Source organism: Garra rufa, chromosome 18 (assembly GCF_049309525.1).
Source record: "Garra rufa chromosome 18, GarRuf1.0, whole genome shotgun sequence".
Taxonomy (NCBI): Eukaryota; Metazoa; Chordata; class Actinopteri; order Cypriniformes; family Cyprinidae; genus Garra; species Garra rufa.
In genome coordinates this window covers 39,954,663-39,980,650 of record NC_133378.1, presented here as the reverse complement: position 1 = coordinate 39,980,650, position 25,988 = coordinate 39,954,663, and the positions used below count along the sequence as shown (strand labels likewise).

At 32.3% G+C, this 25,988-nt stretch overlaps 1 protein-coding gene across 1 annotated transcript; it reads right to left on the bottom strand.

The window, feature by feature from the left end:
* Window positions 1-1,675: 1,675 nt before the first annotated feature.
* Window positions 1,676-20,725, bottom strand: rnf150b (ring finger protein 150b). The gene is made up of 7 exons (XM_073823175.1): window positions 19,991-20,725; window positions 12,059-12,309; window positions 9,893-9,964; window positions 9,722-9,804; window positions 6,094-6,190; window positions 4,599-4,803; window positions 1,676-2,379 (listed from the first exon to the last, which is right to left on the bottom strand). Exons 1-7 carry the CDS (start codon window positions 20,439-20,441, stop codon window positions 2,279-2,281), a joined length of 1,260 nt encoding a protein of 419 aa, XP_073679276.1. The 5' UTR covers window positions 20,442-20,725; the 3' UTR covers window positions 1,676-2,278.
* Between the last annotated feature and the right edge of the window lie 5,263 nt (window positions 20,726-25,988).

Genomic DNA, 25,988 nt, shown 5'->3' with positions numbered 1-25,988 from the left:
CTCCTGTTGTCATACATCAAAATTGGTTTTGTTTAGAGCTGTTTTAGCTTGCAAACAGTGTTTGATCTGTGCAGATTTCTCTCCTGAGTCAGACCAGACACCTTTTTTCATTGGAGGAAGCATTATTATGGATTATGGACTCGGATATTAGTCAGAAATTATGTTTTAAAGTTAAACACATCTCAGGGATGAATTAGTTTCTTACAAACTTTCAGCTTTTGTCTTCTCACGATGTTAACTGATTGACTGGAGGGGTGTGGATTACTTGTGGATTATTGTGATGTTTTTATCAGATGATTGAACTCTCATTCTGACGGCACCCATTCACTGCAATTCAGGCCACCTTTAGGGCCATCCAAGATGTAGATGTTTGTTTCTTCATCAGACTTGGAGAAATGTACCATTACATCTATTGCTCACCAATGGATGTGAATGGGTGCCGTCAGATTGAGAGTCCAAACAGCTGATAAAACATCACAATAATCCACAAGTAATCCACACCACTCCAGTCCATCAGTTAACATCATGAGAAGCCAAAAGCTGTGTTTGTAAGAAAAAAAATCTATCATTAAGACATTTTTAAATAAATAGGAACCCATAATAACACTTCCTCCAGTAAAAAAAAGTTAATTTTCATCTCTCACATCAAAATTTATTTTGTTTAGTGCTGGTTTTTACTTGCAAACGCTATTTGATCTGTGCAGATTTCTCTCCCAAGTCAGACCAGATTACTTTTTTTTTTTTTACTATTTTAGTTAAAAAAAACATCTTAATAATGCATTAGTGTCTTTCAAACATGCAGCGTTTGTTTTCTCAAGATGTTAACTGATGGACTGGAGTGGTGTGGATTACTTGTAGATTATTGTGATGTTTTTATCAGATGATTGGACTCTCATTCTGACGGCACCCATTCACTGCAATTCAGGCCACCTTTAGGGCCATCCAAGATGTATATGTTTGTTTCTTCATCAGACTTGGAGAAATGTACCATTACATCTATTGCTCACCAATGGATGTGAATGGGTGCCGTCAGATTGAGAGTCCAAACAGCTGATAAAAACATCACAATAATCCACAAGTAATCCACTCCAGTCCATCAGTTAAAAATCATGAGAAGCCAAAAGCTGTTTATAAGAAAAAAAATCTATCATTAAGACATTTTTAACTAAAATAGGAACCCATAATAACACTTCCTCCAGTGAAAAAAAGTAAATTTTCATCTCTCACATCAAAATTTGTTTTGTTTAGTGCTGTTTTAACTTGCAAACGCTGTGCAGATTTCTCTCCCAAGTCAGACCAGATTACTTTTTTTGTTTGTTTGACTATTTTAGTTAAAAAAAAAAACATCTTAATAATGCATTAGTGTCTTTCAAACATGCAGCGTTTGTTTTCTCAAGATGTTAACTGATGGACTGGAGTGGTGTGGATTACTTGTGGATTATTGTGATGTTTTTTTTTAGCTGTTTGGACTCTCATTCTGACGGCACCCATTCACTTCCATTGGTGAGCAAGTGATAAAATGCTACATTTCTCCAAACCTGAAGAAGAAACAACTTTTTAAAAGTTTGCTGAACACATTTTCAGCAAACTTTTATTTTTGGATGAACTGTGCCTTTAAATGAACTCCACTAAAATCAGAAGTGGACAGGGCATCACATGTCCTGCTCCACAGAATCCAAAGAGTACTTCCTAGAAAGTCCCACAGTTTTGTCCCGCACGACGTCGTCACACGCTCCAGGTCTGGCGTCTTTGGTGAGGGCCAAATCCCGGAAAATCTCCAAGAGGAAGGCATTTAAATACTGAGATTCTCTTCTGTTTTTTACTTTTATTTTAATACTGCAGAACTCGAGCACATCAAATGCTTCTCTGTAGAAAAATAAACCACTTCTGATCAGATTCAAAATAGTCTTTGACACGTTCCTCCCGCTGGGATCACAGACAAATGGTAAAACGGGCAGCGAACACTGCGGCGGTAGGAAAGAGAAGATTGTCGAGCAGAGCGGAACCGATCGTCTGCCGATACCGAACAAGTGCTTTAGCTCAAGTGCATACTGCGGTGTGCACTGTGGGCAAGAGAGAACAGAGTTTACCCTGCTTTTCAGAGAATGAGGAAGGAAGATGACATGAACGTAACGTCGGACGTGGAACGGAGTATGTACTCGGCAGGCAGTGTGTTTGTTACACCTTCGTCAATCACTGGCCATTCCAAGCCCATTCAACCCGTCTAGGCCTGTAGCCGTGGTCACGCAAACTTTTGAGCATGAGGGGCGTGGCCAGATCAGCACTTTGGGTCATCAGTGGGCGTGTCAATGTCCGAGTGCCCCGCCCCCGTAGCGAGCGACACCTCTGAACTGCCGCTGGCTATTGGCTGTAACTCACCTGTGGAGCAAAGACAGTCATAATGATATACATCAGCACAGCTGTGTTTCAATTTGCATGCTATCTAACTAAACAGCATGCAATATGGGAATAAATGTGTACATTAAGTGTACTTCAAAGCTTGAAATAAAAAGCCATTTTCATATGTAATTGATTCTAAAAAAAAATGTACATTTTAATATTGTGGAATTAAAAGATTTAAAATCCATTTTAAAATGTTGTTTTAATAATAACTTGTCATGTACCAAATTGCAACTTCATTGATATTACAAATCAGTGTTATTTTAGTTTCAATTAGATATTATTGTAGTTTTTATTTTAATTGGTTAAAGTTTTAGTAATTTTTTGGTAATTTCTTCATTTGTTTACACCCATTTTTTATTTAAATTGAGTTATTTAGTACATTAAGATAATAAAAAAAAATGGCAATAAAATTAGACATTAAACTAATTAAAATATATATATTTTTTATATTCTATATTTCATTCAACATTAGTTTTAGCTTAACAATAATTATATTATATTTAAATATAAACACATTTTTAACAGAAATTACATTTAAGTATTTTTGACACATTAAAGTGTTATTTTAGTAATTTAGTACTTTAGTTAATTAGATATTATATAGATTGTATTCACAGTTTGACTTTATTTTCCTATTTCCAGTTTTATTTTATTTTGTTGAAGTTTTAGTCATTTTTGGTCATTACTTTAGTAATTTAGTATTTTAGTTAAATAGATATTACTGTAGTTTATTTGTATTAATAGTTTGAATTTTCTGGTATTGGTTAAAGTTTTAGTAATTTTTTGTCATTTCTTTATTTGTTTACACACACTTTTAAATTTAGTTATTTTGTACATTAAGATAATAAAAATGGCAATAAAATTAGACATTAAATTAATTAAAATATATATTTTTTATATTCTATATTTCAATTAACATTTATTTTATTAAAAATTTCATGTTATAATAATAATAATAATTATAATAATAATAATTATGTTATATTTAAATATATACAAGTTGTTAATAGAAATTGCATTTAAGTAACTTTTTTAAAAATCAAAGTGTTATTTTAGTAGTGTGTTATTTTAGTTAATATCTATAATTTTTATTAAAATTAAATTTATTTTTCTATTTTCAGTTTTACTTTAATATGCTAAAGTTTTAGAAATCTTTGGCTATTATTTTAGTAATGTAGGATTTTAGTTAATTAGATATTATTATAGTTTTTTATCATTTTAGTTTTTGTTTTATTTTAATTTGTTAAAGTTTTTTTTAAGCGTAATTATTTTGTACATTAAGTTAAAATGAGACAATAAACTAATTAAAAATATAAATTACTTTATTTTATTTCAGTTAATATTTTTTTATAATTTTTAATGAGTTTAGTTTTAGTTACATTTATATATAAAATTTCAATGGAAATAACATCAAAGTATTTAACACATTAAAGTGTTATTTTAGTAATTTAGTATTTCAGTCAATTAGATATTATTATAGTTTTTATTAATAGTTTGAATTAATTAATTTTTTTATTTCCATTTTTATTTTAATCTGTTAAAGTTTTAGTAATTTTTGGTAATTATTTTAGCAATTTAGTAATGAGATATTATTATAGTTTTATTAATATACTGAATTAATTTGTTTCTCTAATTCAAGATTTTAATTTGTTAAAGTCTTTTAAAAGCAATTTAGTATTTTAGTTAATTAGATATTATTATAAACACACCGTTTTTTAATTGAATTTTAGTTATTTTGCACATCAAGTTAAAATTAATAAAAAAATAAGACATTAAGTTATTAAAAAATATATTTTGTATATTTTATTTTACCTCAGTTAATATTTATTTTATTTCACATAATTTATGTTTTTTTATTTTAGTTTAGTTTAACATACATTTAAAATATAATACATTTAAATTTAATTGCAATTAACATGCAACTAAATGTCCAAAAACATTACATACATTTAGCACTTAAAGTGTGTTATTTCTGTAATGCACACTAATTTTAAAAGTAGGCAGAAGTGTACTTGTTTTTCACAAGTTTGCATGGATGCTTAGTCATTTTCAATGCATTTGTGCATGTTTTTTAGGCAATTTTTAAATTTGCACTATTATTACCAAGTTACTTTTAATAAAAGCTTCTTCTAAATGCATAAATGTAACTGTGCACTATAGAAGAGGACTTCCTCACTCACAGAAATAAAACTCACTCTGTTCGGTTGGCATGGTGTCCTGAGACAGTGGTTCAGAATCCAGGAGGACCTGAGGGAGACCCACCATCCTCACGCCGGGGTCACGCCCCCCGACGACATCGCCGGCCATGACATCATCGCTCATCACCATGGCGTTGAGAGCCACGCCCCCCACGGCGAGCTCGTAGTCTAGAGGAAGTTCATTCAGACACTCTGCACTCGACTGCAGATGAACAGAATTACACCACAGAACCGAGTTAAATACAATAGAATTGCATTAGAACCATATTAAAGCAATAAACCATGCATTTCAGTGACTTCACCATGATTAAAGCCAGGATTATTACAATTATGTAAGCTTTCACCAAAACCATCAAATAAACTTTCACTACTTAAATGAATTTTAACTTTAACTTAAAATCTTAAAGTTGCATTTTCATTGAGTTCAACTTCATTAACTAAAATACAAAAAAAATTAAAACTAAATAAAACTGAAATTCTAAATAAAATCACAAGTTTAAAAAATGTTAACTAAAATTAAAATTAAAACAAGGCAACTTTTATTTCATTTTATTTCAACACAATGTACTAACATAACTAAAATACAAAATAAAAAATGAATAAATAATTAAAACTAAAACTTTAAAACAGAAATACTAAATGGTCAAAATCACAAAAAATTAAAAAAGTTCTGCAACATTTTATTTTCATTTAATCTAACATGATGTACTAACATAACTAAAATATTAAATAAAAATGAATATTAAATACTGAATAAAACTGAAATACTAAAACCTAAAAGCACTTAAAAAAAACTTTTCAATTTAAATTACAAATAGAAAATATAAAAATTCAAAATATTAGCAAAAAGTCAGTGACACTAGGATAACAATACAATGTTCTGTTAATAAACAATGTTTAAAGAACAAAACTAAATAATAAGACAAAAGATACAATTTAAATAATGAATCCTCTGGAAATAATTTATTGTGTTAATTTAAACCTATAATTACCATTTATTAGAAAATAAAATTCATATAAAAATTAAAAAACAAAAACAAACGTATTTTATTTCAGCTTATACCAAGGCAGCATTTCTCATTTTCTATTAGTTTACCGTGAGGAACCGAAATATCTAAAATTAAAAATTAAACAGAAATGAATGATAAGCTATTTGTTGAATATTTTTTTAAACTATTAAAAAAAAAATCCTTTAAAAAATTCTGTTTACAATAACGAAATGTTTAAAAAAGCAGAACATTTTTAAATAAGATCTGGAAATAATAAATTGCATTAATTGGATTAATTTATGACTAAAACTAATAATAAAGTGATATTATTATTATAAATAAAACAATAATGAAGTTTTTAATAAGTGTTTTCACTAATTCTGTCTGAAGCTTCACACTAAGCTCATTTCTCTCAGCGGAAGGAAGAAAAACATGCACAAGCAGCACATGACACATGAGCCTGACCTCTGTACAGCGATAAAAGGGTGAAAAAAAACACCAACCGTGAGGCCGAGAGCTTTGAGGATGTTCATTTTACACATGGGACACGTACGATGGTCCACCAACCACGGGTCCACACAGCCTTTGTGAAACAGATGCCTGAGAGAAACAGATGCGTTCATCAGTCTAATACAGAAGATTGACAGTCTCTCGAGTCCCATGTTTGCAAATCTACTTTTAGCTGACTTTTAACAACAACAAAAAATTCTAAAAAATAAATAAAACTAGATAGTAAAGTTGGTAGAATAACTTTAAGCTGGCTTGGAAAAGCCTAGCCAGAAAGTTTGTAGTGGTTTAAAAAGCTTACAGTTTGAAGGTTTTCAGTTTTAACTAGTTTGAAGTTTAAAGTAGTTTTAAAGCTAGTTGCTAGGCTACCTGGGGTGGTTGCTAAGGTGTTGCTAGGGTACTTAGGATAGTTGCTAAGGTGTTGCTATGCGGTTGCTAGGGTAATAGGTGTGATTGCTAGGGCGGTTACCAGGGTACCTGGGGTGGTTGCTATGTGTTTGCCAGAGCCATATAAAAAGAGAGTTGCGACACGCTTTGATCTCGCCGCCGCACGGTCACGTGGTTCATGGAGCTCTCAATAGTTCCAAACAGCTCCGCGCTGTCAATGTGTTTGAATGGAGTTAAATAGGATAGACAGCAGTTTTACTATATTTGCAGCAATTTCGAGTAATTATTAACACATAATGTGCATTGATTGTGTATTGATAACTTCTCTGAATACGCTTTACAATCGCATTTTATTCTGGGGAGTGATAAAGAGACATAATTAATATGTTCTCATACTCTTTGGCAGTCAAATGTGACCAAACACCTTAAGTGTAACTTTTATTCAATTAAATAACTGTAATATATATAGTTAAGTTCTATTTAGTAAATATTTTGAGGAGGTTTTTTTGTACTTAATATGTGCAATAATGATCCTGACCATTTAAAAGATAACATTTTCTAATATAGTATTTATATTACAGTTAGTGTAATATTTAAGGTTAAATACATCTGCATGTGTATTTGGACTTGATCAAACACTCATTTTTTTATATGTTTCGATTTAACGATTTAATGTTAAATAAAAAAAAGTAATTTACTCTTGTTTTATGATATTCAAATATACAACATAAGTGAATATTATAAAAGGCAAGCAAAAATGGCATTTAACATAATAGAAAAGATGAAAATAATGTTTAAAAAAACACAAGGCAACGAATTGCATTCAGCATACATTTTTATCGTGTTTCTTGAATGCAGTCTTTACTGAAATTCATTCAACCTCCTACAGTGAGAGATAGATTGCAGAAAGACTAAAAACATAAAAATATGACAACTAGTATCTGGTTATGGTCGCTATTACGGTGTTTCTCACGTTATCCAGCTGCATTTACAGTTTAACTGTTTATTTTTTAACGATAAACATTAACTATAACACGCTTCATAAAACACCACTATTGGCCACTATTGGTTTTTCGAAAGGTCAACTGATGCGTTAAAATGTAAATAAATGCAGTAATTTCTTCAATATACTTGCGACTGTGCTTGAGAAACGCTGAAATGAATGGGCTTCAATGCAGGAGCTATTGGTTGTTTGGAACTATTGACCGCTCCATCACACGCTTTACTTCCGCATTCCTCAGTTCCTATGGAAGCCTATGGGAGTGTCGCAACTCTCTTTTTATATGGCTCTGGTGTTTGCTAGAGTACATAGGGTGGTTCCTAGGGCAGTTGCTAGGGTACTTGGGGTGGTTGCTATGGCGTTACTAGCATGTTATCATGATTAGCAAGTTCCTAGCATGTCATTAGCATGATTAACAAGTTACTAACATGTTGTCAGTCTAAGAATGATTAGAAAGTTAGTAGCATGTTGCCAACATGTTCCTAACATGATTAACATGTTACTAGCATGTTGTTAGCATGATTAGCAAGTTAATAGCATATTGCTAACATGTTTCTAACATGATTAACAAGTTACTAATATGATGTCAGCATGATTAACAAGGTACTAGCATGTTGCCAACATGTTTCAAGCATGATGAACATGTTAGTAGCATGTTGCTAGCATGTTTCTAACAGGATTAACATGTTACTAGCATGTTGTTAGCATGATTATCAAGTTAATAGCATATTGCTAACATGTTTCTAACATGATTAACAAGTTACTAATATGATGTCAGCATGATTAACAAGGTACTAGCATGTTGCTAACATGTTTCTAACATGATTAACAAGGTACTAGCATGTTACCAGCATGATTAGCAAGTTACTAGCATTTGGTAACATGATTAACAAGTTACTAGCATGTCGTTAGCATGATCAGCAAGTTACTAGCATGTTGCCAACATGTTTCAAGCATGATGAACATGTTAGTAGCATGTTGCTAGCATGTTTCTAACATGATTAACAAGTTACTAATATGATGTCAGCATGATTAACAAGGTACTAGCATGTTACCAGCATGATCAGCAAGTTACAAGCATGTTATTAACATGATTTATCAAGTTACTAGCATGTCGTTAACATGATTAACAAGTTACTAGCATGTCGTTAGCATGATCAGCAAGTTACTAGCACGTCGCCAACATGTTTCTAGCATCATGAACATGTTACTAGCATGATGTTGCATGATTAGGAAGTTAGTAGCATGTTGCTAGCTTGTTTCTAACATGATTCACAAGTTACTAGCATGTTGTTAACATTATTAACAAGACAGTAGCATGTTACTACCATGGTTAACAATTTTCTAACGTGTCGTTAGCATGACTAACAAGGTACTAGCATGTTACCAGCATGATTAGCATGTTATTAACATGATTAATGAGTTACTAACATGTCGTTAACATGTTTGTAGCATGTTACGGCCATGTTGTTTGCATGATTCGCAAGTTACTAGCATGTCGCTAACATGTTTGTAGCATGTTACTACCATACTGTTAGCATGATTGGCACATTACTAGCATGTTGTTAGAATGATTAGCAAGTCTGTAACGTTACTAGCATGATTAACATGCTACCAGCATATGATTTTTAATGATTAACAAGTTAGTAGCATGTGCTACCATGATTAGCAAGTTAGTAGCATTATTCTAGCATGATTAATGATTGTTACTAGCACTATGAACAAGTTAACAGTATGTTAGTAGCATGATTAGCAAGTTACTAGCATGTTGCTAATTTGTTTGTAGCATGCTTAGCATGTTACTAGGATTTTGTTAACACGATTAACAAGTTACTAGCATGATTAGAATGTTGTTAGCATGATTAGCATATGGCTAATAGAAGGCGAAGTTTGAATGAGTCGCAAGGAATTCTGGGAGTTTTGACAGTTGGAGTTTGAATAGCGTTGGCTCATTTGAACATTCTGTCAATGTAAGTCTATGGGATTTTTGGTGGTTTTGATAGTCTGGTTTATGAAAACCGTAAGTCGGATCAGTCTGAAAATACATAGCAACCCGAGTCAAACCAGTCTGAAGGTCTGGACCAAATTTGGTGGTTGTAGCTTTAAAAGTCTAGGAGGAGATGGGTTTTAAAATGTAGCCTCAGAAGTAGTAGTTTAAATAGGATAACAGTTGGCTTTTTCAAACCAGCTTAATAGCACTTTCTATATAAACACAGCAGAGTCAGGTGTGTGTTTACCTGCAGGGTAAGATTCTCACTACATCGTTTGGTCTGTAACCCTCGATACACACGGCACAGTTATCAAAATCACTCTCCGTCTCCTAAAGGAAAACACAAACACATTATTGGACACAACAAAGACGGCAAGACTCAATCTCAGCAGAAATCACTCAATGTTTGTTTGTTCACCTGATCGCCTTTCCTGATGGTCCGCACTTGTAACTGGCTGATGGCTTTTTTGGCAGCGTCTCCCAGCCTCCTCTGACCAATCAGAGAACAGAATGAGATTAATAAACACATTTCTCCTTTGAGTGAGCCGCTTATCTCCTACATCCGTTGTTGTTTTCCTGTGATGAAAGGCACTTCCTGTGGCCTGTAATCATGCTTTAGGATCATGTTTAAACACACAAACCACCAAAAGCAAGCAGTAATGGGCAAAAGAGTGCGGTTTGAGCTTAGGGCTGAAGAGTTTTGGGGAGAAAATGTCCAATTGCAATTTTTTTAAGCTAAAAAAAGTAACAATTCCTAGTTGTATAATAGTATAATAATACTAATATATTTATTATTATTAGTAGTAGTATTACTAAAGACACATGAATATTATTTTGACTCTAAATATTAAATACATTTATTAATGTGATATTTCTCTGTAAAATAAAAATAGTATTTACGAAAAATTAATGCAATAAAATTATTATTAAAATTAATAACAAAAATATTACAAGTTTTACTCATTTTATATTATTTGTATTATACATAATAAAAACCAATTAATATAAACAACATTTGAAGCATCAATGTAATATTTAATGGTAAAATAAAAAAGTGTTCAAGAAAATATATAATAAAAATTAGAAAACGTTGTATCTGTTATTATTATTATTATAATAAAATATATTAGTACTAGTAAAAATACATAAATATTAATATTAATTATTAAATAAATATTACACACACAAAAATAAATAAATAAATATATAATTTACTACAAACTAAATCAGTGTTTATAATGATTTTTATTTCACATCACAACTGAAATTCTGAGATAAAGTAGGGCTGCACAATTTGGCCAAATCTTTGAGATTTATTAATAATAATAATAATATTTTTTAAATAGTTATTATCATTAATATTATTATTAGTATTATTATTAGACAAATATCAATTTTATGTGACTAAATCTAAAAATATATAATGTTAATGCAATATTTCACTGTAAAATAAAAAATAAATCAAGATTTTTTCATATAATTTATACAATCAAAAATATTAAAATAAATTACAAATTATAAACATTTTCCATTATTATTATTATTATATTATATTTCATAATAATAAACAAAAACATTACTATAAACAAAATGTGAAATATTATTAATGCAATATTTTATGGTAAAATAAAAAAAGAGTATTTGGGAATAAAAATAATACAAATTAATAAAATTATGATTATTATTATTAAATATATTAATAGTAGTAGGTAAGTAAATAAACAAATATTCATATGAATTAAATAAATATTACATAAATAACTATTAATAATAATAATAATAAATAAATAAATAATACTACAGACAAAATCAGAAATAGCATTAAGTATAGTATTTCTTTGTAAAATGAAACATTTGTATTTAAGAATAATACTAATAATGTTTGATGAATTCTGGTTTGGCCAAAACTTTGTCATTTTATAATAATAATAATAATAATAATACATCTGAAAATTATTTTAATTGTTTTTATTATCATTAGACAAATATACTCTAAATATTATATAATATTAATGCAATATTCAGCTATAAAATAAAAATAACATTAAAGAAAAATTTATGCAAAAAACATTGTTATTAAAATAAATGATTACAAATTATTAATAAAAGTATTATTCGTTTTATTATTATTATTATTATTATTATTATAAATAATAATGATACCAAAACATTACTATAAACAACTTTTGACTATTTAAATATTATTAATGTAATATTTAATGGTAAAAAAAAATGCACATAAGAAAAATGTAATAAAAATGTATAAAAGTTGTATCATCATCATCATTATTATTATATTAACCCTAATATGTTAGTAGTAGCAGCAGCAGCAATAAATAACTTAAATAATATTAATATTAATTAATAAATAAATGACATGATAATAAATAGCATATTATTTTTAAAAAAATCAGAAAAAAGTATTCTGGATGGTATTTCACAGTAAAATACAAATACAAACATTTCTTTAATTAATAATAATAATTTATAATAATATATAACAGTGGCTGCAAAACCCATTTAGAACCTCAGCTGCACTTTTCAAGCTGAACATTTCATGAGAAGACATTTCTCGGTTTAGTACCTGGTTGCGGTCCCTGGCGTTGGCGTATCTGAAGCGCTGGATGTAGTAAAAGACGAGCCAGGCCAGAGAGATGATCATGAGGATGATGAAGGAGATGGAGACGAAGACCACGGAGGTGCGGCTGACGTATTTCTGGAGGTTGCGTGTCCCAATGGTGATGTGCATGTGAACCGTGATGTTCCTCTCCATCAGAACAACCAGCTCACGACCCTTCGGCTCAGGAATCATGATGGCCACCACGTCACCCGTGCCTGAAACACACACCAACACTGAACCAGTGACTTTGTGGGAAAAATAAACCGCAATGAGGAACACAATGTCTAACTAGGACACAACCAATGCTCAGGTAAACATATACAGACAAAGAAAGTCTGAAATGCTTATGAATGACACAATTAAACAGGACTTTGACATCAAAATAAAAGTTTGATTTAATTGGAAGAAATATTTTTTTTTAAACACAATTTTCACATCACAATTTTTCAAAAAAAAAAAAAAAAAAGTATTTAATGGTAATCCTCTGTGCACTTTTTTGCTATTTAAACAATTGCATTTTTAAAACTCTTCATATTTATAGTTATTTTAGGCCTTTATTTGACAACCAACACAGTTTTATAACTAATTTGTATTAAATCATCTTTCAGATAAATAATTAATAGACTATTACAGTTTTCTAATTTTAGTTAATTAGACATTTTTTATTAATTTAAAACAGAACACAGAAAAATTACATTGAAAAACACTGAATTTTGAGGGGGAAAAAATTAAATATATTTTCACAGACCCTGAAAAAATATCTGAAAGATGATTTGGTAGCACTTTAGAATAGGTAACACTTATTCACTATTAACTATGACTTATTAGCATGCATATTACTAGAATATTGGCATTTATTAGAACTAATTTAGCACATATTAATGCCTTATTCTACATCCCTAATCCTACCCAATACCTAAACCTAACAACTACCTTACTATTAATAAGCAGCAAATTAGGAATTTATTGAAGGAAAAGTCGTATTTAATAGTGAACAAGTGTTACCTATTCTAAAGTGTTACCGATGATTTAATACAAATTAGTTATAAACCTGTGTTGGTTGTCATATAAAGGCCTAAAATAACTATAAATATGAAGAGTTTTAAAAATGCAATCTCTTTTATTGTTTATAATTTTGTTTAAATATCAAAAAGTGCACAGAGGATTACCATTACATAAAAAAAGGAAAAATTGTGATGTGAAAAGTGTGTTTAAAAAATAGTTAGATAATTAATTAGATGATTAAATCAAACTTTTTAAAAGGTCTTTATTTTTTTCCAACTTTTAATAATATTTGTGCAAGTTTCATGATTTTAATTACATTTAAACATAAAACAAATTTTATTTAGGAAAAAATGTAAGAAGGTTTGGGAAAATGAAAACTGACTTCATAGGGCTTAAAAATTACATTTTTGTTAAACATTTGATTTGATTTTTATTAAAATTGTATAAGTTACATGTTTTTAATTAAGACATTTTTGTTTTGCAATATTTAAATAGAATTATTAAAGTAGCGAAAAATGTTTGAAAAATTACAATGGAAAACACTGAATTTGGGGCTAAAAAATAAAACATTTCACAGGGCCTTAATTTCTTTTTTTATTCAACTTTAAATTATTCTTTTTCAGAATCATGTTTCATGATTTTAATTGATTACACATGCATTTTTAATATTATGATTTAATGTAAGCATTTAAACAAAAACTAGGAAAATAAAATCTAGAAAAAAAATAGGAGAAAAAGAAAAATGAATTTTTTTTTATAGGACTTTAAAATGTAAATAGTTACTTTTTTAATTAATTGAAAACAGAAATATTAACATGGGAACTAATAATTAGAAAAATTACAATGGAAAACACTGGATTTTGGAGAAAAATAAAATTGAATTTGGGGGGAAAAATTAAATTTGTACACGCTTCATGATTTTAATTAATTACACAAGCTTTTTGGATGTTATGATTTAATTTAACAATTTAAACAGAAACCAGAAGAATTTAAATCTAGAAACATTTTAACAGAAAAAAAAATGAAGAATATTTAGGGAAAGGAAAAATATAAAGGATTTCATAGGGCTTTAAAAATATTCATTTGGTTAAACTTTTAATATTATATATTTGTATAGGCTTCATTTTTAAATTAATAAGGCATTTTTGTTCATTAATACTTAAATGAACAATTATAAAATAATTATTTAAGCTAAGAATTATTAGATAATTACTAGACAAATTATTATTAGACAAATTATTAGACAAATTAGAATGAAAAACTAAAATTTTAAGAAAAAGGAAAAATAAAATGGATTTAATCGGGCTTTAAAAATGTACATTGTACAAGTTTCATGATTTTAAATAAACGTTTTTGTTTATTAATATTTAAATTAACCATTTTAATAGAAATATTAAAGCGGTAAAAACAGAAAAATAAAAAAAAAAATTGGGAAAAATCAAATTGATTTCATAGGGCTTGTAAATTTGGTTAAACTTTTAATAATTTAATTAGACTGTAAAGTTCCATGATTTTAATTACCTAAGACATGCTTTTTAATAATTATTATTTAATTTAACAATTTAAATGAAATTGGGAAAAATTGAAGTGGAAAAAAACATTTGTAAAAATAAAATAAATCAGACTGCATACATTTTTGTTAAACACATTGTTAAGATGTATACTTTTCATCATTTTAAATAACTACACATGCTTTTTGATTACTAAAATTTAATACAACAGATACAACAGAATCCAGAACATTTGCAACAATGAAATCAAATGAAAACCATAAAAATAAAAAAACTGGAAAAAAGAATTTGTGTTTGGAGGGGGAGGGGGTGATTTCATAGGGGAAAAAAGCATAGTGAAAACCTTTAAATGTCAGACAGAGAATGTTCAAAGAGAGAATGAAAGTGAACATGAAAAACAACAAGAGGGAGAAATGCAGATATACTGTAGAACAAAGAGAGGAACTAAACAAGCAACACTTCCCTGACAGATAGAAACAGATAAGAAACTTTAACAGCAAAACACATTTTCTGAGACGCGGAAGTGAGCGTTCCAGTCGAGCCTGAATGCCAACATCACGTGTTAAGCATCTCTCACGACTTCCAGATGTGAGAGAACATGCAAACACAGCTGGACGAAGTGACACATGTTCAAACACTTTCCTCCAGAACGTGACTGTGTGAACTTTAGAGAGAAGTCAGTAAACTGTGTCTGAAGCATACCCACAAAACACTAACGCATGTCACACTTCACATTAAAGTGCAAAAAGTAAAAGGATGAATTACTATTTTCAGGGCCTGAAAGTAAATGGGTGCCGCCACCAATGGATGTGAATGGGTGCCGTCAGAATGAGTGTCTAAACAATAATCCATGAGTAATCCACAGCACTCCAGTCCATCAGTTAAGAAGCTGTTTGTAAGGAACAAATCCATCATTAAGGTGTTTTTAACTAAAATATAAGTCTATAATAAGTCCAACTCATGTGCATCAAAATTTGTTTAGAGCTGTTTTAGCTTGCAAACGCTGTTTGATCTGTGCAGATTTCTCTCCCGAGTCAGACCAAACGTCTTTTTTCATTGGAGGAAGCGTTATTATAGATAAGGGACTCGTATATTGGTCAGAAATTATGTTTTAAAGTTAAAAACGTCTCGATGGATTTGTTCTTTCAAACATGTGAATGGGTGCCGTCAGAATGAGAGTCCAAACAGCTGATAAAAACATCACAATAATCCACATGTAATCCACACCACTCCGGTCCTTCAGATAGCATCTTGAGAAGAGAAAAGCTGTGTTTGTAAGAAACAAATCCATCATTAAGGTTGTTTTTAACTAAAATATAAGTCTATAATATGTCCAACTCGTGTGCATCAAAGTTTGTTTTGTTTAGAGCTGTTTTAGCTTGCAAACACTACTTTGATCTGTGCAGATTTCTCACCTGAGTCAGACCAAACGTCTTTTTTCATTGGAGGAAGCGTTCTTATAGATAAGGGACTCGTATATTGGTCAGAAATTATGTTTTAAAGTTAAAAACGTCTCAATGGATTTGTTCTTTCAAATATGTCAATGGGTGCCGTCACAATGAGAGTCCAAACAACTGATAAAAACATCACAATAATCCACACCACTCCGGTCCTTCAGATAGCATCTTGAGAAGACAAAAGCTGTGTTTGAAAGAAACAAATCCATCATTAAGGTGTTTTTAACTAAAATATAAGTCTATAATATGTCCAACTCGTGTGCATCAAAGTTTGTTTTGTTTAGAGCTGTTTTAGCTTGCAAACACTACTTTGATCTGTGCAGATTTCTCACCTGAGTCAGACCAAACGTCTTTTTTCATTGGAGGAAGCGTTCTTATAGATAAGGGACTCGTATATTGGTCAGAAATTATGTTTTAAAGTTAAAAACGTCTCAATGGATTTGTTCTTTCAAATATGTCAATGGGTGCCGTCACAATGAGAGTCCAAACAACTGATAAAAACATCACAATAATCCACACCACTCCGGTCCTTCAGATAGCATCTTGAGAAGACAAAAGCTGTGTTTGAAAGAAACAAATCCATCATTAAGGTGTTTTTAACTAAAATATAAGTCTATAATATGTCCAACTCGTGTGCATCAAAGTTTGTTTTGTTTAGAGCTGTTTTAGCTTGCAAACACTACTTTGATCTGTGCAGATTTCTCACCTGAGTCAGACCAAACGTCTTTTTTCATTGGAGGAAGCGTTATTATGGATAAGGGACTCGTATATTGGTCGGAAATTATGTTTCAAAGTTAAAAACTTCTCGATGGATTTGTTCTTTCAAACATATGAATGGGTGCCGTCAGAATGAGAGTCCAAACAATAATCCACAAGTAATCCACAGCACTCCAGCCCATCAGTTAACAACTTGAGAAGCCAAAAGCTGTGTTAGAACCAAATCCATCATTAAGGTGTTTTTAACTAAAATATAAGTCTATAATAAGTCCAACTCATGTGCATCAAAATTTGTTTGTTTAGAGCTGTTTTAGCTTGCAAACGCTGTTTGATCTGTGCAGATTTCTCCCCTGAGTCAGACCAAACGTCTTTTTTCATTGGAGGCGGCGTTATTATAGATAAGGGACTTGTATATTGGTCGGAAATTATGTTTTAACAAGTTAAAAAGGCTTCGATGGATTTGTTCTTTCAAACATGTGAATGGGTGCCGTCAGAATGAGAGTCCAAACAACTGATAAAAACATCACAATAATCCACACGTAATCCACACCACTCCGGTCTTTCAGATAACATCTTGAGAAGAGAAAAGATGTGTGTTTGTAAGAAACAAATCCATCTTTAGGACTTTTTTAACTTTAAACTGAATCCATAATAAAATAAAATAAAATAGAAGATCCATCTGGTCTGAATCAGAAGATATATGCACCGATTAAACACCATTTACAAGCAAAAACAAATGTGGATTGTGATGTGAGACACAACAGGAGATGGACTTTTAGACTGGAGAAAACATTTTTATGGACTCATATTTAATTAAAAACATCTTAATGATGGATTTGTTTCTTACAAACACGCAGCTTTTGTTTTCTCAAGATGTTAACTCATGGACTGGAGTGGTGTGGATAACTTGTGGATTATTGTGATGTTTTGATCAGCTGTTTGACCGCTCTCATTCTGACGGCACCCATTCACATCCATTAGTGAGGAAGTGATGGAATGCTACATTTGTCCAAATCTGATTAAAAAAAAAAGAAGATCATTTTGGAGAAATAAACTGGAATTTGGGGGAGAAAAATAATATCAGAGGACCTTAAAAATGTATCTTTTATTCAACTTTTAATGATTCTTTGTACAAGTTTCATTATTTTCAATTAACTACACATGTTTTTAGTATGTTATGATTTAATTGAACCATTTTAACAGAAACAACAGAAATTTTAATCTAGAAAAACAAAAACAAAAATTGGTAAAGGAAAAATAAAACAGATTTAAAAGTTCCATTTCAATTCAATTCAAGTTTTTTGTATAGCGCTTTTCACAATGCCAATAATTGCAAGGCAGCTGTACAGAAAATGTGGGTTTCCACAATAAATTTAGTAGCTTACTAGTGGTGACTATGAATATTTTGTTAAACTTTTAATTTTTTGTTAAATTGATAGGTTTTATTTTTTAATTTAGAAGACATTTTTGTTTATTAATATTTCAATTATTTTAAAGAGAGTTATTAAGGTGGGAAAAAAAATCATCAGAAAAATTACAATGGAAAAGACTAAACACCATTAATAAATCAAAACAGCTCTGAACAAATATGTGGGTGAATTCTGATGTGAGAGAAAACAGGAGATGGACTTTTTCACTGGATGAAACATTATTTTGAACTCGTATTTTAGTTAAAAGCATTGTAACGATGTTGACCAATGCTGTTGGTTTCTCAATATGTTAACTGATGGACAGATCTTTTTCTGACGGCACTTATTCACATCTATTGGCGAGCAAGTGATATAATGCAGCATTTCTCAAAATCTGCTAAAGAAACAAACTCATCTACATCTGGGATGGCCCTATATGTGAGTTAAATGTCAGGAAATTTTCATTTTGGGGTTAAATATTGCTTTAAAACAGACATGCATCACAGATTTACCAAAACAAAATTAAACACGCAAGAAGATATCCATTTATTATTTCTCATAAGCTAATATGCACTTATAATAAAACATATCCAGACGTGCATTCATTATAACTAATAACAATATACAAACATTCAGCCAGACATGCATTTATGTATACAGTTGAAGTCAAAAGTTCACAAAACCTTGCAGAATCTGCAAAATGTTAATTATTTTACCCAAATGCATGTTATTTTTTATTAAGTACTGACCTGAATAAGATTTTTTTTACATAAAAGATGTTTACATATAGTCCACAAGAGAAATAATAGTTGAATTAAAGAAATACCCCATTTACTTGATTGTTAATACTGTGTTGTTACCTCATTGATCCTCAGCTGTGTTTTTTGTTTAGTGACAGTTGTTCATGAGTCCTGTGTTTGTCCTGAACAGTTAAACTGGCCACTGTTCTTCAGAAAAATCCTTCAATTCCCAAAGATCTTTTGTTTTCCCAGCATTTTTGTGTATTTGAACCCTTTTCAACAATGACTGTATGATTTTGAGATCCATATTTTCACACTGAGGACAACTGAGGGACTCAAATGCAACTATTACAGAAAGTTTAAATGCTCAATGATGCTCCAGAAGGAAACATGACGCATTAAGCTTTTGAACAGAATGAATATGCATACATTTTAATTATTTTGCCTAAATATTGTATTTTTGGTTTCATTGTGTACAGCCCTTCAGAATCTACAGAAGATACTTACATGTTTCCCAGAAGACAAAATAAGTTACATTTACCCCAATCTTCAAATTCAAAAAGTTATCACTCCCCTACTCTTAATGCATGTTTTTTTCCCTTCTGAAGCATCAGTGAGCGTTTACTTTAAACCTTCTGTAATAGTTGCATATGAGTCCCTCAGTTGTCCTCAGTGTGAACAGATGGATCTCAAAATCAGGTAACAACACAGTATTAAGAATCAAGTGTATGTAAACTTTTAAACGGGCTAATTTTTTATAAATTCTACTGTTGTTTTCTTTTGTGGACTATATGTAAACATCTTTTATGTGAAATTTCTTATTCAGGTCAGTACTAAATAAAAAATAGCATGCATTTTGTATGAACATTTTCGCAAATTATGCAAGGTTTCTGCAAACTTCCATTGCTAGCTATGCACTAATGCATTGCATTTATCAGTGTTTTAGCACCATATATGGATTACCATAACACATAACCAGACATGCATATCTAGTTGACAGATGATGAATGCATTGGCCATCACATTCTATCATATTCAAACATGCATTAATCATCACCTGGATCTGTCATAGTGATGGTCTCATTTGGGTTAGAGGATCCCACGTTGAATATGACCACAGCTGATGCGTTTTTTCCCACGGCGTTTCGGATTTTATCCCTGTACGTGCAGTTTCCCTTGCTGATGAGCGCGATCCACGCGCCGTGGACGTGCGGCGTGAATCTGCTGTTGGGGTCGCACGCGTGTTTGTCCTGCGTCGCGGCGGGCATCGCCAGCACGCCTCTGGCCTCGCGTTTGAGCGAGTGCTCCCCATAACGCCCGCACTCGGTCTTCTCGGTCCGGACTTCGGCCGTGTCCGGATCCACGTACGTGATGTTGACGAACGCAGTGTACCATTCCTCTTTCTCCGCCACTGTGAAGTCCAAACACAGCAGATGGACGAAGCAGAAGGACAGCAGCCAGGTGGACAGGGCCAGGCTACGACACGCCTGTATCACAGAGAGTGCCATAGCAGTATTGTTGTTATTGTTGTGATGAATCGAGCCGTGCGACGCGCGTCTATTCCATAATCTCCGTCTTTGTGCGCGTTACGCGGCGCAATAACCGACACTCATGGTCGAACTGTATTAAACGTTTAATGTAAAAGACCGAGTTTTGTGATTAACAACCTCTAGAGCCTGTTGCCTGAGCGAGAGGTGCGTTAGTTCGGTAAAAACGCGAGTAGAAGCGGCGCGACGGAGGCATGGTGTCGGATGTTTTCGGCCTTCAGCTGCTGCGACCACTAGCGGAGGAGCGATGGTCTGCGCATGCGCGACACGCTTAAAGGAGTAGTTCACTTTCAGAACAAAAATGCACAGATAATGTACTCACCCCCTTGTCATCCAAGATGTTCACGTCTTTCTTTCTTCAGTCGTAAGGTAATTTTGTTTTTTTGAGTAAAACTTTTTAGGATTTCTCTCCGTATAATGGACTTCGATGGTGCCCACGAGTTTGAACTTCCAAAATGCAGCTTCAAAGAGCTCTAAACCAAGTAAAAAGGGTCTTATCTAGCAAAAACGATGATACTTTTTAACCTTAAATGCTCGTCTTGTCCAGCTTGGCAAGACGAGCATTTGAGATTTAGAAGTATATAAGTTGTAAATGTTTTTAGAAAATAACCAACCGTTTTGCTAGATAAGATCCTTGTTTCTCGGCTGGGATCATTTAGAGTCCTTTGAAGCTGCATTTAAACTGCATTTTGGAAGTTCAAACTCGTGGGCACCATAGAAGTCCACTATATGGAGAGAAATCCTGAAATTTTTTCCTTAGAAAACACCATTTCCTTACGACTGAAGAAAGAAAGACATGAACATCTTGGAAGACAAGGGGTGAGTACATTATCTGCACATTTTTGTTCTGAAAGTGAACTTCTCCTTTAAGGGAGCCTCAAGAAATACATGTGCTTAAGTGAGTGCTTAAAGTTATATAGGAAAAATTTTAAAGATATGTATTACATTAACCGTCGATTTCACAGGCTTAAACCAAGTCTGAACTGTTTCAACAGAAAAATTGCAGAATGATCTTAAAAAATTTCAGTGCGTTTTGCCTCAAGATGCACAGCAGTAATGTTTTTTTTTTTTCTAAGCATGTTTATAAAAATTACTTAAATATCCTTATTGAACTATATCATGGTATAATCCTGGCTTAGTCTAAGACAAAGTCTAAGACATAATATTTTGTTAGAATTAGGGCTGGGTGATTTGGCCTAAAATCAAAATCTCGATTAATTGAACATTTTAACCCGATTACGATTAATGAACGATTATTTTATTCATTAATAAAATTATATTTAAACAATATTTATTTTTTTTGCCCTCATAGTTCACTGACAAGTTTTGTACAGTAAATATGCGCACATATTACAAGTGAGAGATTTTTGAATGAAGGGTGCACACACTATCAACTATCTATGATTATTTATCGAACATCAGTGTTGAACAACTGAAATTAAAGCACACATTGCTTAAAATGAAAAGTCACATTTTTCTTAAATTAGTGAAAATAAATAACTTGCACGTTTGGAAACAAAATAAATTATTTATAAAATAATAATAAATATTAAAAGTAGAAAATAAGCAGTATCTCTTCTAAATAAAATTACTCTTGTAAATCCTGTAAATACTTTTTACTGTATGAATACTGTTTAAGCTCTCCATCGACATGTCGGCGGAATAACGCAACGTAACGGAGCGGGGTCACGTGACTCCACACGCAGTAGTGTTTTTAAAGGGAAAGTAATTGAAATAATTGACCTGGAAAAATTTGATCGATTATAGGTTCTGAATGTCGATTTAGATTACTTTTCGATTAATCGCCCAGGCCTAGTTAGAATATATATAAGGTATTTATTTATCTTGACAGTGTTTGTTGTTTGTTTTAAATGTATACTGGTTTTATTAAACGTTTTTGCTCCCAAACTTGATGATTTTCAGTTCTGTATTTTATTACAGCATTGCATTACTTTAAAAAAATACAGCAATGGAGCGGAGACATGCTTTATGCTACTGTCGTGAATAATCACAAAGTCAAATTAGTCCTAAATAGGCTAAGTTTTCTTTGTGCAAAATATAATATGTTACTTTTCTCTTCTAATTTTGATGCTGAAACATAACCAGCAAATGTCTCCCTGTTTCGGCCAATCGCAATTGCAAATTATTGGCAATCTGCACTCGAATCTAAATCAAATGATTCGTGAGTCAACTCCGAAGTTCTGATCTGAATCAAATGATTTGTGATTAGCGCTTCAAAGTCCCGATCTGACTCAAATGATTCATGATACATGCTTCAAAGTCCTGATCTGAATCAAGTGATTCGCAAACCTGTCTGAATCAAACCATTTGTGATAGGTGCTTCAAAGTCCCGATTTGAATAATATTATTTTAGATATGCACTCTGAAGTCCCAATCTGAATCAAATGATTTGCGATCCATGCTCCGAAGTCCCAAGCTGAATCAAATGATTCAGAAACTGCAAAGTTCTGATCTAAATAAAATGATTCACGATCCGTGCTTTTAAATCCTGATCTGAATCAAACGATTCACGATCTCGAAGCCCCGATCTGAATCAAATGATTCGTGATTAGCATTTCAAAGTCCTGATCTAACTCAAACAATTTGGGATACATGCTTTAAAGTCCTGATCTGAATCAAATGATTCACATTCTTGAAGCCCCGATCTGAATAAAATGATTCCTGATACATGCTCTGAAGTTTCAATCTGAATCAAATGATTCTCAGTCCACACTCGAAGCCTTGATCTGAATCAAATGATCCGCGATACACGATCTGAAAATGATTCAGTGTTTCGAAGTGCCCAAACATAACATTTTTTTACAAACCAACTGGAAATATTTTTATGATCTATTTGATGTAATCTATATAAATCATTGCAAAGACTCTAAAATTGTGTTCTTTTATTCAAGCCGGGTGATTGTTTTGTGTTATTAGACAGGGCTTGGCAAACAGGATAAATTAGAAGCAATAAAGTATTACCCTCGTATTTGACTTATACACACATAAGTATACTTCCAGTTAAAAGTGAACAGTAAGCAAGCACATGGTCCTTCAGAAACCATAATGTTTTGATTTGCTGCTCAAAAAACATTTATTGAAAACAGCTGAGTAGAAGTTTTCTTTGATAAATAGAAAGTTCAGAAGAACAGCATTTATCTGAAATAGAAATCTTTTGTAACATTATAAATGTCTTTATCATCACTTTTGATCAATTGAAAGCAGCCTTGCTAAATAAAATGATTAATTTCTTTCAAAAAAAAAAAAAGAAAGAAATATATACTGACTCCAAGCTTTTAAATGGAGTACAATGTTACAAAAGCTTTTTATTTCAAATAAATGCACATTTATCTGTTTTATCATCTATCTGGTGCAGTTCATTCTCTCCAGCAGAGAGCAGTGTCTCACACTCTTTCCATTCTGCCCACACTAAGAGATGCAAAAACCTGCTTCTTTGACTTAAACATTCAAGCTCAATGAACTTTTGGTTTATCAGAGGAAAACCTGTCCTGTTCTAGCGCTGTCTTACACTTGTGTTCGGCGAGTCCCTTCAGACAGGGGAGTTTCCTCAGCTATTTTTAGACATCCTTTGTAATGTCACTCTCATTTCAGGAGTGTGTTTTAAAGATCAGTCCCTCATGCACATGGCAGGGGAATCCACTACAGACTGCATTGACATTTACACAAAAGAAGAACAATTCTTTAAAGTTTTAGTGCATATGAATGAAAGACAGATAATGGTAAGTGTAAAACAGCTAGTCAAAATAAATCCAGTGGTCAACGTGGGATTAACAATTAGGGCACAAACCCACATCGAGGTCACTGTTATACTACAGACATGGCCAAAAGTTTTGAGAATGACACAAATATTAGTTTTCACAAAGTTTGCAGCTAAATTGCTTTTAGATCTTTGTTTCAGTTGTTTCTGTGATGTACTGAAATATAATTACAAGCACTTCATACGTTTCAAAGGCTTTTATCGACTATTACATGACATTTATGCAAAGAGTCAGTATTTGCAGTGTTGGCCCTTCTTTTTCAGGACCTCTGCAATTCGACTGGGCATGCTCTCAATCAACTTCTGGGCCAAATCCTGACTGATAGCAACCCATTCTTTCATAATCACTTCTTGGAGTTTGTCAGAATTAGTGGGTTTTTGTTTGTCCACCCGCCTCTTGAGGATTGACCGCAAGTTCTCAATGGGATTAAGATCTGGGGATTTTCCAGGCCATGGACCCAAAATTTCAACGTTTTGGTCCCCGAGCCACTTAGTTATCACTTTTGCCTTATGGCACGGTGCTCCATCGTGCTGGAAAATGCATTGTTCTTCACCAAACTGTTGTTGGATTGTTGGAAGAAGTTGCTGTTGGAGGGTGTTTCATTCTTTATTCATGGCTGTGTTTTTGGGCAAAATTGTGAGTGAGCCCACTCCCTTGGATGAGAAGCAACCCCACACATGAATGGTCTCAGGATGCTTTACTGTTGGCATGACACAGGACTGATGGTAGCGCTCACCTTTTCTTCTCCGGACAAGCCTTTTTCCAGATGCCCCAAACAATCGGAAAGAGGCTTCATCGGAGAATATGGCTTTGCCCCAGTCCTCAGCAGTCCATTTGCCTTACTTTTTGCAGAAGATCAATCTGTCCCTGATGTTTTTTTGGAGAGAAGTGGCTTCTTTGCTGCCCTTCTTGACACCAGGCCATCTTCCAAAAGTCTTGGCCTCACTGTGTGTCCAGATGCGCTCACACCTGCCTGCTGCCATTCCTGATCAAGCTCTGCACTGGCACTCCGATCCCGCAGCTCAATCCTCTTTAGGAGACCATCCTGGCGCTTGCTGGACTTTCTTGGATGCCCTGAAGCCTTCTTAATAAGAATTGAACCTCTTTCCTTGATGTTCTTGATGATCCTATAAATTGTTGATTTAGGTGCAATCTTAGTAGCCACAATATCCTTGGCTGTGAAGACAATTTATGCAACGCAATGATGGCTGCACATGTTTCTTTGCAGGTCACCATGGTTAACAATGGAAGAACAATGATTTCAAGCATCACCTTCCTTTTAACATGTCAAGTCTGCCATTCTAACCCAATCAGCCTGACATAATGATCTCCAGCTTTGTGCTCGTCAACATTCTCACCAGAGTTAACAAGACGATTACTGAAATGATCTCAGCAGGTCCTTTAATGACAGCAATGAAATCCAGTGGAAAGTTAATTTTCGGGAAGTTAATTTTCATGGCAAAGAAGGACTATGCAATTCATCTGATCACTCTTCATAACATTCTGGAGTATATGCAGATTTCTATTATAAAAACTTAAGCAGCAACTTTTCCAATTTCCAATATTTATGTAATTCTCAAAACTTTTGGCCACGACTGTTTGTTAGCACGTTACTTTCAAACTGTCTTTTGGAGATTTAATCTTCACAAGTGTCTCATTTTTTTCCCCACAGTTTAATCACATTTAATCCTCCTACTCGGTGTCATCTACTATACTGAGTTCACATGTG

Excerpts from the sequence above, each read along its gene's own strand:
- rnf150b (XM_073823175.1), bottom strand. The coding sequence starts at position 20,441 with ATGGCACTCTCTGTGATACAGGCGTGTCGTAGCCTGGCCCTGTCCACC. Across the intron at positions 9,965-12,058 it reads ACGCCAGGGACCGCAACCAG|AGGAGGCTGGGAGACGCTGC; the intron begins GTACTAAACCGA and ends CTGATTGGTCAG. Across the intron at positions 4,804-6,093 it reads TCAAAGCTCTCGGCCTCACG|TCGAGTGCAGAGTGTCTGAA; the intron begins GTTGGTGTTTTT and ends GTTCATCTGCAG.